This window comes from Carassius auratus, chromosome 28 (genome assembly GCF_003368295.1).
Source record: "Carassius auratus strain Wakin chromosome 28, ASM336829v1, whole genome shotgun sequence".
NCBI classification, from domain to species: domain Eukaryota; kingdom Metazoa; phylum Chordata; class Actinopteri; order Cypriniformes; family Cyprinidae; genus Carassius; species Carassius auratus.
Genome location: NC_039270.1, coordinates 5730631 through 5745658, shown reverse-complemented (window position 1 = coordinate 5745658; position 15028 = coordinate 5730631). Strand labels below are relative to the sequence as shown.

At 36.8% G+C, this 15028-nt stretch overlaps 1 protein-coding gene across 3 annotated transcripts in view; it reads right to left on the bottom strand.

The window, feature by feature from the left end:
- The window catches only part of LOC113047421 (NACHT, LRR and PYD domains-containing protein 12-like), a 47569-nt gene that overhangs the window by 14568 nt on the left and 17973 nt on the right, over positions 1 to 15028 (bottom strand). Inside the window, exons 6-8 of one of the 3 annotated variants that reach the window (XM_026208764.1) lie at positions 10756 to 10929; positions 10438 to 10611; positions 10121 to 10291 (exon numbers count right to left, since the gene is read on the bottom strand). In XM_026208764.1, the coding sequence (XP_026064549.1) occupies positions 10121 to 10291; positions 10438 to 10611; positions 10756 to 10929 (519 nt within the window). The remainder of the gene's footprint in view (positions 1 to 10120; positions 10292 to 10437; positions 10612 to 10755; positions 10930 to 15028) is intronic. The other 2 variants (XM_026208765.1, XM_026208767.1) reach the window with 2 other exon arrangements.

The window sequence follows — 15028 nt, the reverse complement described above, 5'->3', positions numbered from 1 at the left end:
TTTCCGAGTATGGGTCTGTGTGACGTTAGATGGAGCTGAATTTCCTTATATGGGTCCTAAGGGCACGTCTGCCGGAAGAGCACGCGCTCCCGTATAGCAGAGCACTGAGAGGCTGAGCAAAGACATTCACTGATCAAAGCGAGAGCGTCACGAAATGTCACAAAAGAAGTGTGTTTTTGGTTGCCAGGGCAAGACAACCCTGCACAGATTACCAGAAAAAACAGCATTAAGGGACCAGTGGATGGAGTTTATTTTTACAGAGCATCAACGGAGTTGTGCAAGTGTTTTTGTTTGTTCCCCTGCATTTCGAAGATTCTTGTTTTACAAACAAGGCCCAGTTTGACGACGGATTTGCACATCGTTTATTTCTTAAGGATAATGCATTCCCAACGAAAAAGGGTCACGATCGTGTGTTGGAACAGCATGCGGGGAGTAAAACTGCTTAAAATATCTCTGCGTTCAGTTTTAGCCTCGGGATCTGATTCTGGATCACAAATAAACGGCTGAATCTGACTGTTAGACATGGTTTGTTTTGGATGATGTTTTTTTTTTCCCTCACGGTAAAGTCACAGCTTCCAAACGCTCTCAATGCAAAAGCTTACTCGCGCTAGTGATTCTTTAGCTCCGCCCACACGTCACGCCTCCAGCCGGTCTTGTTTTTCCGGGAAAAATCGGTACAGACTATCTTTCTCTTATGAATATAATAAAACTAAAGACTTTTTGGAGTTATGAAGGATGCAGTACTACTGTATAGGTACTCAAGATTAACAGGATATTGAGTGAAAACGAGCATTTCACCCCCCCCCCCCCTTTAATATTTTTTCATTTGTTTAAATATATCATTTATAATTTTGATAATAGAACAACACTATTAAATTTGGGTAATCAAAAACAAAAAATGTTGCCGCGAGAGAGAGAACTGAATATGAACACCGAGCCGAGCCAGATGACGAACAAAAGATTGACTCATCTTCTCAACAACCGTTTCTGTCGGCCGCGTCCAATTCGAGAACCAAGGAGCTGATGATACTGCGCATGTGTGATTCAGCGTGAAGCAGACTGACACACAGAGCGCCTGAACCGAACTGGTTGCATCTGAACTGAACTGTTTCTTTGGTCACTGATTCTGAACTGATTCTGTGCAAGTGTTATGAGCGCGGGTAAACCGAAGGCTTGAATGAAGGACAATCAACGCCAATGACTTCATTACGTCTACCGCAAAAGAACCGGTGAACCGTTTTCTTCAACCGGTTTATTGAATCGAAATATCCGGAAGAATCGGTTCGCGGAAAACAACCGAACTTCCCATCACTACTGGTGATCCGAAAACCGATGCAACCGGTTCTTGACTCAAGAACGAGTCAATCTTTTGTTCATTTTCTGGCTTGACTTGGTGTTCATATTCAGTTCTCTCTTCACAGCAGTTCAGTCAGTCTACTGTTTAAGTACATGAATTACTCTAGGAAATTGGTTTGTTTTAACTTAGAGGGAGAGTCAGCCACATTAAAAAAAGTTAACGGCTTTAGTCATTTGTGGATTAATGCTTATTGGAGTCAAGAACAGTTTCAAATGATTCAGTTCTATTTGGTGAATTGGTTCAAGAAGATCCGGTTACATCGAGTGATTCGTTCGTGAACTGTTGTGTTTTGAACTCGCTCACAACAGACACGGAAGAGAAGATTTTTTGCTATTTTTGTACCAAAATATATTTTTGATGCTTGAAAAAATTCTAACTGACACTCTGGTGTCACATGGACTACTTTGAAGATGTTTTTATTACCTTTCTGGACATGGACAGTATACCGTGCACTAGGGGTGTAACGGTACCTGTATTCGTACCAGACCGCTTCGGTACAGGGCTTTCGGTTCGGTGCACGTGTGTACCGAATGACGGAATGCAATATTTTGTGCGTGGAAAATAAGTACATTTTCGTGTTTCCAAACGAACATATTAAATGGCAAAAGTCTCCGCGTTCAGCGCAAATCCCGCCCTGCAGCTGATTCTAATGCCGGCGACACACTGGATGCGTGGCGCAAGCGTCTCAGCTGCGTGCGGCTCCCATGTTAACAGGTTAGAGCTTGCAGACTGCCTGCATGAGACGTGCATCTCGCGCGGAAAACGCGTGCATGCTAGAAATAGAACCAACGCTTATTTTTCACGTGACATGCAAGCGTGTTGGAAGCGTTTCCAGGCAAAATAGAACAGGAAAATATGTTTATATGTCATTTTGTACACAAATACATAATTCATGACACTTTGATGTTCGAAAGTCTATAGGTTGACATAAATTCAGATATAAATGTAATTAAAAAAAATGAAGAATTATCGATTTTCATATATTGCACCGGTCAAACATACGTAGTCTATTTTGCCATCAATACTGTTGACGGTGTCCTTTATCAGTAGGCTTTATATTTATGCTCAACATGAAGTATAGATATTGTTGTCATGAAGACAAGAGCCTCGTCTGTCGGCGGTCTCCCTGTCACCTACAGCAGCAGGCACGGCACGGTTCTGGTGAAGCAGGCCTACAAGCTGGGATTGGTTTGAGACTGAGAGTATTTTATTTAGTGGATAACTTTGCAGCAGTATTTTATTTCTTATTCTTTTATATATATATATATATTATTATTAAAAAGTATTTTTTTTAAAAAGTGTATAGTAATAAAAAAACAGCAGTTTAATCTTTGCATTTCTTTCCCTTACTGTACCTAAAATGAACCGAACCGTGACTTTAAAACCGAGGTACGTACCGAACCACAGTGGTGGACAGTAACGGAGTAGCTTTACTTCGTTACTGTACTTAAGTACATTTTTCAAGTATCTTTACTTTACTGGAGTAGTTTTATTTTGAGCAACTTTTACTTCACTACATTACAAAGCATAAAATCGTACTTTTTACTTCACTACATTTCATAAAACCTATCGTTACTCCCTATAATATATCACGTGCTCCGACACGCAGAAGCGGTGTCTGATTCATCATGAACGAACTGAGTCTTTTCAAAATATACTTTTAAATCGGATCGCGAATCGCACCAAACGATTCGTTTACGAATTAGAATGATCCGATTGCAGCTGTTCTGGAGTCGACCACTCACTGATTCAAATGAACCGTTTAGTGCGAGTCTCCAGAAGTAAGAACCGGGAGATCTTGTGAGCGCGCGTGCGTCTGATGTTGCTAAAAGTAAGTTATGTCGAAATTTTGGATTAATTATTGTAACTGAAAATCATATTTAGGTCAAAACTGTCAGTTGTTTGGGAACTAAATCCGTTGTAAAGAGTGATCTATTTAAGCCCACTGAAATGCTCGAGTGCAGACGATGCAGACACATGAATTGTACGTAAAAAAACAACAACAACCCCCCCCCCCCCCCATAAAATAACACAGATTAAATATAATAACTCATGCACGTTCAAATTCACCGCTGCCGTAATGTTAACAGTTTTATTAAAATGTCCTATGTTACGTCTGTTTTTATATCGTTTATCGACAGTAACGTTATACATATGTATATTGTTTGGATTAACTAGACGAGTAGACAGACATGAATGTTCATCGTACTGAAAATAAGTAAATATTGTTAGCTGATGCTAACTGTCTAGCTAACAAGCTTGTTAGTGCTAAATTGATGTAATTTTTATAATGTCCAAATATTTTTATTCAGCCACATATATATATATATATATATATATATATATATATATATATATATAGATTACATCTGGTTAGAAAAGAAAGGATGTGATGTTCAGAACATGGTAACTACAGTAATTATCAGTGGGAAGAGATGCACCCCGTTTGGCCAGGGCTGTTTTTTTACCACAGACAAGATTTGAGAAGGAAAAAATCATTATGAAATTTGTTTTATTATTTTTTTCCTTAAAATGTTCTTCCTAACTTCAGGCCTTATTATCATGTCATATATACAGTACAGACCAAAAGTTTGGACACCTTCTCATTCAAAGAGTTTTCTTTATTTTCATGACTTTGGTCTGTACTGTAACTTTGATGTTCTGTAAAACAACTAACTTTAAAATACTTTTTTCTTACTGGTGAAAATCAGATGGTCATCTCTGTTTTCTCTCGGGTACATCACAGTGTAAGCTTCACAGTTAACATCACTCTCATCAGCGTAGTCCATATCAACAACAAAAATATCTTGACTCCATATAGTGGTTGTTTTGGAAAAAATCCAAGGTATTTTGAGCAGTAGGATTATAAAAAAAAAATGTGCTAATATAAAATTAAATTAAGTAGCATATATAAAATTGCAAACATCTATCTTGCAGTACTTTTTTACTTAAGTACATAAAAAATTGAGTACTTTTGTACTTTCACTTGAGTAAAATTGAAAAAGGAGTACTTTTACTTTTACTGGAGTAATATTTTACCATATGTATCTGTACTTTTACTCAAGTACTTGATTTGTGTACTTCGTCCACCACTGCCAAACCATGATTTTTGCGTACCTTTACACCCCTACCGTGCACACAGTTTCAATGGAGGAGGACTGAGAGCTCTTGGTCTAAATCTAAAATATCTTAAACTGTGTTCCAAAGATAAACGGAGGTCTTACAGGTTTGGAACGACATGAGGGTGAGTTATTAATGACATAATTTTAATTTTTCGGTGAACTAACCCTTCAAAGAATAATTTATTTGATTACAAGTAAAAGTATTTAAAAATAATAGGTAAAAAAGATTTTTGCTGAGAAACTACTCAAATTACTGTGTTACAAAGTACTTAAGTATTTATTTATTTATTTTATTTTTTACCCAATAATGAGGTGATGTGAGCATTGTGAAACATTAAACACTCTCATTTAAAGTCTGTTTCACAAATTATATTGAAAGAGGAAGTTCCTTATATGGACAAATGCATCTGAAATTACTACAGCTGAATAACATGCAGACACATTTTGACTGATGAAGCATAAAGACAATAAAAAAAAAATAATAATATAGCCTGTATCACAGTATTGAATTGTATAAAATAATTAATTTTCTGTCTCATTCTGCAATAAAAAAAGCAACATGGAAGCACAAAAGGAAGTTATTTCAAACATGACTGTAATATATTGATTTTAGAGCAAAACATATTAATTTAATAAGTTGTCATGTTTGATGCTGTGCTAAATCAAATCTACCAGCTATAAAATGTGTGTATTATATGTATGTATTATATGTGTCATGATTCTGCCCTCGTGTCCTTGATTTTCCTCTAGTCTTGAGGCAGGATCATGACAGGCCCGTGTTTTGTGTACAAGCACATGGCCTTGTCTTTGGGCCATGTGCTTGTGTTGTCTCGTTTCCTTGCCCCGCCCCCTTTGTTATCCTAGTTTTGTCATTATTGCTTTACCTGTGTCACCTGTTATGTTATGATTAGTCTCCCTATTTCTATCCCCTTGTGTTCACTGTCCTGTGCGGTTCATTGTTACACATTGAAGAGACATTGTGAGTCCTGTGATTGTTTTTCTGTCGTAAGAGTTCCAGAGTAAAGAGTCTTTTGTTTATTGTTTGTTTAGACTTGTTAAGTTGTTTGTCTTTGCCCTAGTCATTGTTTTCCCCCTCGTGGGTTTTGTTTTCCCCTTTTTGTCTTCAATAAACCTTGTGAGTTGTGCATCCTGTCTGCGCTTGAGGTCATCCCTAACCTCCACGTGACAATATGCGCTGTCATTTTCTTGCCGCTTATTTTTTAAGATTCAAAATTTCTAGGCAATGCCTTGCACTCAGTTTCATAAATGAATTAAAAAATGACAAAAAATGTGATTTATGGAAGGTAGGTATTAGAAACACTAAATGCCATGAGTGATGGAGATTCTTATGTGTCATGGGGCAGCTCAGCATCTGACGGCTCATTTGACAGTGATGACTTTCATCTGACTTTTAAGATGTTTTTCTTACCTTTTTGGACATTGACAGTATACCGTGCACACATTTTCAATGGAGGGAGACTGAGAGCTCTTGGACTAAATCTAAAATATCTTAAACTGTGTTCCAAAGATGAACAGAGGTCTCACGGGTTTGGAACGACATGAGGGTGAGTCATTAATGACTCAATTTAAATTTTTTGGTGAACTAACCCTTTAAGTAGCAATATTTGTACTTAAGTACAGTCTGCAAACTGAACTATCACTTTAATTAAATCATTTTCCCCCACTTTTTATTGTATCATTAGACCTTCATCATTAGCCTCTTAAAGCAGGCAGTAATTTGCACTCCTCTTGGTAGCTCTGGTCATTATGTATGGAGTGAGTTTTGGTTCTTTATTACATGCGAGAAAATAAAAGATCTGAGAGAGAAAAAAAAGTTTGAGAGAAAAAGTTATCACACTGATAGCAAAAAAACATTTCATGAGAGAAAAAAGAATATTTGAGAGAAAAAGTTGTCATGCCAATAGCAAAAAATAATTATATTTGAGACTAAAAAAAAGTTTTGAGAGAAAGTATTTTCTCATAGAACATAAAATATACATTTGAATTTTTTTTTTAATTATTTCTGAGAAAAAAAATCTCTCTCAAAATACTTTGAAAAAAACTCTCAAATATATATTTTTTGCTATCAGTGTGAAGATATTTTCTCTCTAAAAAAAAAAAAAAAGTGTTTCTCTCGAGACGCTTTTCTTTGCTCTTGATGCAATTTCTTGCTCTCGTGTCAGGATTTTGCTTCCACTGTGAGAATTGTCTCATGGGCGGGGCCACGTTCCTATTGGCCAGTCGGGTGAGCATCGTCTTGTCTTGGGAGTCTAACTGAATCATTACACCATTGTTCGGTTCACCTGATGCCGCCTCTGCCTTATGGCTAGTTAAGTTGAGCACGGACACTCCAATGTTTGGGCAAGATGACACACAGCTGGCTGAGCAAGTTCAGGATCACTGAAGATTAAACATTAAAAAATAGCACTCATATTCATGAATGAATGTGTATTATATTATTTGCTTGCTAATCGCTAGAAAAGCTAACCAGCCATCATGCTAGGTAAACTTGCAAACTCACCTGGTTTATACTATGTTTAAATCAAATGCCAAATTAATGTTTTGATTTAGATAGTTGATTTAGTGAGTAGTGAGCTAGTTTCTACCTTTGCACTTGCTAGCCTCAAAGCACCTGAAGAGTAACTGCTTGTTCATACAACCTCCCGTACAACTTTCAACTAACGTTAGTATGCATGGACGGTGGCAACCCTACAACTAGCTAACGTTAGACAATGATTGATATACCGTTTGAAATATTTAAAAGAAAAAAAATAATTACCATGACAGTACAGGCACAAACATATTTGTGGGTTGCTAATGTAAGAGTTAGTCTTAGACCTGCAATTTACCTTGTCAGCTCTAGACCTCGGCTAGATGGTAAAAAATATTTAGAATAAGCCCCGTGTAGCTGAGTTTGCGAGCTATACATGCAGTGTAGCTAAACATGTAGTGCACCATACAAAGACTATTTTAAACAAAACTAGGTGGAACACTTTCAAACGGTATATCAATCACTGCTCACTACTCACTAAACGGTATATCAATCACTGCTCACTACTCACTAAAGGCGTGAAACTATCTAAATCAAAACATTAATTTGGCATTTGATTTAAACATAGTATAAACCAGGTGAGTTTGCATGTTTACCTAGCATGATGGCTGGTTAGCTTTACTAGCGATTTAGCAAGCAAATAATATAATACACATTCATTCATGAATATGAGTGCTATTTTTTAATGTTTAATCTTCAGTGATCCTGAACTTGCTCAGCCAGCTGTGTGTCATCATCTTGCCCAAACATTGGAGTGTCCGTGCTCAACTCAGAGGCGGCATCAGGTGAACCGAACAATGGTGTAATGATTCAGTTCGACTCCCAAGACAAGACGATGCTCACCCGACTGGCCAATAGGAACGTGGCCCCGCCCATGAGACAATTCTCACAGTGAAAGCAAAATCCTGACACGAGAGCAAGAAATTGCATCAAGAGCAAAGAAAAGCGTTTCGAGAGAAACACTTTTTTTTTGTTTAGAAAAAATATAATATACATCAAAGTATTTTGAGAGAGATTTTTTCTCTCAGAAATAATTTTAAAAAATTCAAATGTATATTTTTTTATGTTCTATGAGAAAATACTTTCTCTCAAAACTTTTTTTAGTCTCAAATATAATTATTTTTTTTCTATTGGCATGAAAACTTTTTCTCTCAAATATTCTTTTTTTCTCTCATGAAATGTTTTTTTGCTATCAGTGTGATAACTTTTTCTCTCTAACTTTTTTTTTTCTCTCAGATCTTTTATCTTCTCGCATGTAATAAAGAACCAAAACTCACTCCATAATTATGGAAATGATGTGTGTGCGTCTGTATTCTTAAATGTGCATACTGCCAGTAAAACACACGCAGAATTTTTCCCTCCCATTGACGCTTTTGTGGAATTGCGCTCTAATGCTAATTGGACCTGTTAAGTAAATCTGACCCTAATTAAATAAACATGAAGTGACTGGACATTATTATTATAATAATAATAATAATAATAATAATTCATTACATTTATATAGAGCTTTTCTAGGCACTCATAGCGCTTACATAGTCAGGGGGGTGTCTCCTCATCCACCACCAGTGTGCAGCATCCACCTGGATGATTCGTTGGCAGCCATATTGCGCCAGAACGCCCACCACAAACCAGATTACTGGTGGAGAGGAGACAGAGTGATGAAGCCAATCAGCAGATATGGGGATTGTTAGGAAGCCATGATGGTTGGAGGCCAATTGGAGAATTTAGCCAGGGTGCCTAGGTCACACCTCTACTCTTTTCGAAAGACATCCTGGGATTTTTAATGACCACAGAGAGTCAAGACCTTGGTTTAACGTCTCATCTGAAGGACAATGCTTGTTAACAGTATAGTGTCCCCATCACTACACTGGGGCACTAGGACCCACACAGACCACAGGGTGAGCCCCCCTGCTGGCCTCACTAGCACCTCTTCCAGCAGCAACCTAGTTTTCCCAGGAGGTCTCCCATCCAGGTACTGACCAGGCTCTGCCCTGCTTAGCTTCAGTAGGCAACCGGTCTTGGGCTCCAGGGTGATATGGCTGCCGGCGATAAATTATTTTAATTACATTACTGGAGTATCAAACTGCAGAGCTGTTGAAAACATGCACATAGCTGTAATGAGGGTGTATTCAGGGGCGGACTGGCCATGTGGATATTTTGGAGATGTCCAGAATGGCAGTCCATCCAACGGCTGTCGGCCTGCTAATTTATCATAAAAGAAAAAAAAGTGTTTGATAAAGTGATGTTGACAGCCGACAAAAGGGGACACTAAAGAAATCTATTATTGCTTATTAAAAAAACGAAACTGCTGTATACGGCCCAAATTAAACTGAAAGGAATCTTTACATGACTTACATTTCAAATACTTGATCATCCGAGTCTAAAATGATCCAGCGGGCCGTACCTTTTTAACTTTACTCTTATGTTGTTTTGAGAATGTTCTGTAATAAAAAAATAGGATCTCTTTACATTTGTTTGTTGCAAATTGACTGCCAATGCAATTGAGATGTTTATTTGTTGAAGTGATATTACTGTCAACGGACAACAAAGTTAGGGGAGATAGCTTTAATAAAAAACCCAGTCCAGAACATTCAACATCTCTGAGTGGGCAGACGGTTTACCTTCCAACATGACAATGATCCTAAACACACAGCAAGAGTAGCTTATAGACAACTCTGTGAATCTCCTTGAGATTAATAATTTTAAAGTCAAATTATTTATTAATTCAGTACTTACTCTGAAAGTTTCCTCTGTTTTTGGAACTGAAAGCTTAGTTTATCCTCTTATTTACCTTATACATTCCTGGGCATGTCACATAACCCGATTTCCGGAATACCCCCCAGATATGTGTTTAACTGCTGCTTTCAAATCACTGTCAATTTTTGTTGTGTTTATTATGTTCACAAGTGTAATATCAGAATAAAAAAATAATATATATATATATATATATATATATATATATATATATATATATATATATATATATTAGGCAATTAATTATTCTATTACAAAATTAAATGTATAATCTCTCTCTCTCTCTCTCTCACACACACACTATTATTAAAATATAAATCAATTTGAATCACGAACCTCAGTATGTTTAGTTGATTTGGACTGTTCAGTCCAGCAGCAAGCAGCTTCACTCCTGAATCCTGAAGATGATTGTTACTCAGGTCCAGCTCTCTCAGGTGTGAAAGGTTTAAACTCAAAGCTGATGTCAGAGCAGCACAACCTTCCTCTTTCACCAAGCAGCCAGATAATCTACAACAGCAGTAATAATGTTAGTGTGCTCCATTTTAGAGATGCTTTAGATCTTATTTCTGGGTTTTGGGAACAGTAGTAGGAAATTTGGTGTGTGTGTGTGTGTGTGTGTGTGTGTGTGCATAGGAGTGGAATGGAACACAAACCTCAGTATGTTGAGTTGACAGTTTGGACTCTTCAGTCCAGCAGCGAGCAGTTTCCCTCCTGAATCCTGCAGATAATTTTCACTCAGGTCCAGCTCTCTCAGGTGTGAAAGGTTTGAACTCAGAGCTGATGTCAGAGCAGCACAACCTTCCTCTTTCACCAAACAGCCAGATAATCTACAACAGCAGTAATAATGTTAGTGTGCTCCATTTTAGAGATGCTTTAGATGTTATTTCTGAGTTTTGGGAACAGTAGTAGGAAATTTGGTGTGTGTGTGTGTGTGTGTGTGTGTGTGCATAGGAGTGGAATGGAACACAAACCTCAGTATGTTGAGTTGACAGTTTGGACTCTTCAGTCCAGCAGCAAGCAGTTTCCCTCCTGAATCCTGCAGATGATTGTTACTCAGGTCCAGCTCTCTCAGGTGTGAAAGGTTTGAACTCAGAGCTGATGTCAGAGCAGCACAACCTTCCTCTTTCACCAAACAGCCAGATAATCTACAACAACAAGTATAATAACAATAATGTACATGAGTTCAATTAGTTTTATTTCTTATTAATTGACAGCAAGATACACATAAAATAAACATAGATTTTTAGCTGTTCGATTAATATTAAAACTTAGTCACTTTAAGAGAATGCACTGATACAGTAGGCCTACATTCAGCTGGCTATTACTGCTGTAGGATACTTACCAAAACAGGCATTTTGACTTTTTTTATGTGAATTTGTCAATTTAAACACAATACTTCAGAGAGAGCTTATATTTGCGGGTTTGCACACTTTGGAAGAGCACACGCACAAATCTTCACACTACACACAAGCTCGTTTCCTCTGGCTCTTAAATGTTTAAACTGACAAAGATTAAATGAGTTTAGTTTAAACACAGATATCAACGTATGCTGTTCAGGTCTCATCTGTGTGCGCGCACTATCAGCACCCGGGTGATGACAGAATAAATGACTGCTAATATTCCAGCATACTGTATTCACACTGAACAAGAGTGCATGGTTTGTCAACATTTTTTTATGTCTGGGAATCCAGAATGTGGATGCATCAACAGAAACATATATAAGCTGAACCCTGTTTGCTTTACATGTTATTTATAGCAAACCATATTATAGTTGCTTTGTTAGATTTAAGTTGAACCGGGGTCCCGGCGTGTGCCGAACCTTGTGTGGTGAACTGAATGGTTCGGATTATTTTTTCAGCAAACCGTGCCACCCCTAATATATATAGAAACACATTAAAACGTATTATTCTAGAAGCATGCTATCAGCGTATTAAATCATGCTAGCAACATATGAAATCATCAGAATCAGAACAGAAATCTCAAAAAAATTAACTTGAGTAAATGTTTGAGTATGTGTATATATATATATATATATATATATATATATATATATATATATATATATATATATATATATATATATATATATATTAGTGCTGTCAATCGATTAAAAAAAATTAACTAATTAATCACAATTAAAAGACTGAAACTTTTTGGATATGTAAATGTAAAATGTAAATAATTAATGTAAACTCAAGACAAAGAAACTATTTAAATTCAAAATATGATTGTTTATTGGAATTTTTGTTTAACTTGTAACACAGATTTTCTCATGTAAACAACATACCTGCAATAAACCATCAATATCCTCCAAATTAACTGTTGGCTTGAAAGCCATATTTTTTACAGAAATAAAAACACAGGCATGTAAGTACCATTTGAATTTCAAAACAATCAATGCCAATAAAAAACAAAAATGATTTCCATGTTGAATTCTTAGTGGACTGCAAAAAAATTCCAAAGTATAGTCATTGCCAGTGCTTTAAGTGGGCCAGTATGCACCAGTACTCAGTACTGCCACTTCCAAATATAGCTCTTGAGCGTACCGCCACCTCTCCGTGCGCCCAGAACGTGCTTGTAGCGTACCGGTACGCTAATTTGGACATCTGTTTTAATAGAGGTTTTAATCTTTTACCTGCACTGCCGATTTTCAGAGCGCCCTTCACAATGCAAGCTTCCTAATTCATCCCACCCAGAGCAGAAACTACATTACCCATTCACCCTTAAGTTATACAAGTGAATAGCGCATGTGTCGCTTTTCCCACTGTTAAGTGTCAACAACTCAACGTGGCCGGAGAAGGTGTGTGAAACTCGTTGTGAGTTATACTAAAGCAAAATCTTGAGTATTTATTGTCTGATAAACATTAAAAACTGTCTGCGGAGGTTGAGTCGTCCTGCAGCCCCCGCTGGCTGTTCATTGGCTGCAGCATCTTTTTTCTAAGTTCTAAAAAAATACCGTAGACGGCAAGGCACAAATTTAGATATTCATTTATCTAATTAATCTATAGCCTATGCACAAAGACAATATGATCTTTTTGTCCCCTTTTTGTTTTAAAGCTTGATGAAGAGAGAGAGCGCAAGTTGCTGCAGCTGAGGAGGACAGTGATGCACGCGTACAGGAGTGATTGACAGTTCGCGGCACTGTGTACAAAAAATACTCCACTACACAATTATTTCGTTATTTTTGTTTAAGCTCATTAACGTTAGCGTTACAGAAAGGTCTGATTTACGCACGTTACAGTCATTGTTTTTTTTTTTTTTTTAACAATGACATTTGAGTTCATGATTTTAATGTTGCTGTTTCTTGTGGCAGACTAAATGAAGAGTAATGTTTCTTGTGGCAGACTGAAGAGTAATCCGACAGAGTTTTATACTGAAACTTTCCGTCTAAAAGTCCTTCCTTGGTCTTATCTATATCATTTTGCACGTTGAACACACATAGGCCACAACTGGAAATAAAAAAAACTGCAACCGCGTTAATTGCGTTATTTTTTTTTAACGCGTTAAATATTTCAAATTAATCGAATGCGTTAACGCGCTAATTTTGACAGCACTAATATATATATATATATATATATATATATATATATATATATATACACACACACACACACACCCACACCCACACACACAGTTGCAATTAAAATTACTCAACCCCACAGAGACTGCAGTGCTTTACAAATTCAAGCTTTTCTGAAGATCCAGGATAAAATAAAAATTGCATCTATGACAGTTCTCTGGCATATTACAAGTGATAATGTCAATATATAATGTAATATTTTTTAGTTATAATATTTTTAATAACAGAGTCATGTCATAAATATTTAACCCCATTCATCATTGCTGTTTTTAAGTCACTTATTTGCATGGTGGGGAAAAAAGTCTCAGAACACAATTAAGTTTTTAGAAAGTCTATAAAAAACAGAATTAGCTTGAGCTGTTACACATACACACAGTTCACGCAAGTGATGAAGTTGAGTAGCAAAAATGGCAAAGTCAACAGAGATCTTGCAAAAGCTATAGAGAAGCTATAGAGAATAAATAACTGCATTACCTTAAAAAATCTAAAGCTTTATGAAGATTTCAAATAGATTAAAAGTCTTATTCCTTAGCTTAACATCTGTTGTATGTAACACTAAGCTGATGGTATTTCAGCCATCTGTTCCTTATTAATGAATCCTGACTCTCTAACATATTCTGCACTCAAAGGCCAGAACGTGAGTAGACAAGGACCTTCGTTTTACAACATCTTCCAACATAATTCACCATTTGGGGTGCCGCGATGTCGGCAACATCCTGGCGTGGGTGACAGTTATTACACCTTTGAGACTGTCCTCTGGATACCTGCACGAGCCTCAAAGGAGAAACTAAACACATTCCACAACACACACACATAAGCACACACAAACACTAACCTTTCTTAACGTCATTGTATTACTAAGATGTACTGAGAATTGCCTTTTTGTTGCATTAGATGTTTTCCATAATCAAAAATTGGAGTATCTAAAATTTTTATCATGTGTTAATAAAACTTTAAATGTGTGTAATTCTGCATATGAATGTAACGTCGTGTTTCTATCAGTTATATGTCATTTATGGTTTCTTTATAATTGTAAAAATCCGACTGTGTCGAATCTCGACGACAAATTACAAAAAGATGCATTGTTTCAGAAATACAAACTTTCTTAGGAAAAATGTTCAATTCTGTCAGCTATAACTCAGACGAGTGGATGTTTCCCCAGAGACAAAGGAACGTTTTTCCCACTTCAGATCGCGGACGTTCATTGGTTGTTCACGCAAACAGAGGCTTGAACCAGTCAAGCCATAAGAACTGAAACCAGGAAGTTCCTCCCTCTCTTACTCTTGGTCCTCTTCTATCTTAGTTGATCTCAGCACTGCGGCTGAGAGAACATATTGGTCAGATGAAATATGCTAATTTTTTGAGATAGGAATTTTGGGTTTTCATGAGCTGTATGCCAAAATAATCAGTATTAAAACAATAAAAGACCTGAAATATTTCAGTTGGTGTGCAATGAATCTAAAATATATGAAAGTTTAATTTTTATCATTACATTATGGAAAATAATGAACTTTATCACAATATGCTAATTTTTTGAGAAGGACCTGTATATACACTCACTGGCCACTTTATTAGGCACACCTTGCTAATACCAGGTTGGAGCCCCTTTTGGCTTCAGAACTGCCTTAAAGGTGCCATAGAATGAGAAAGAGGTGTTTGAACAC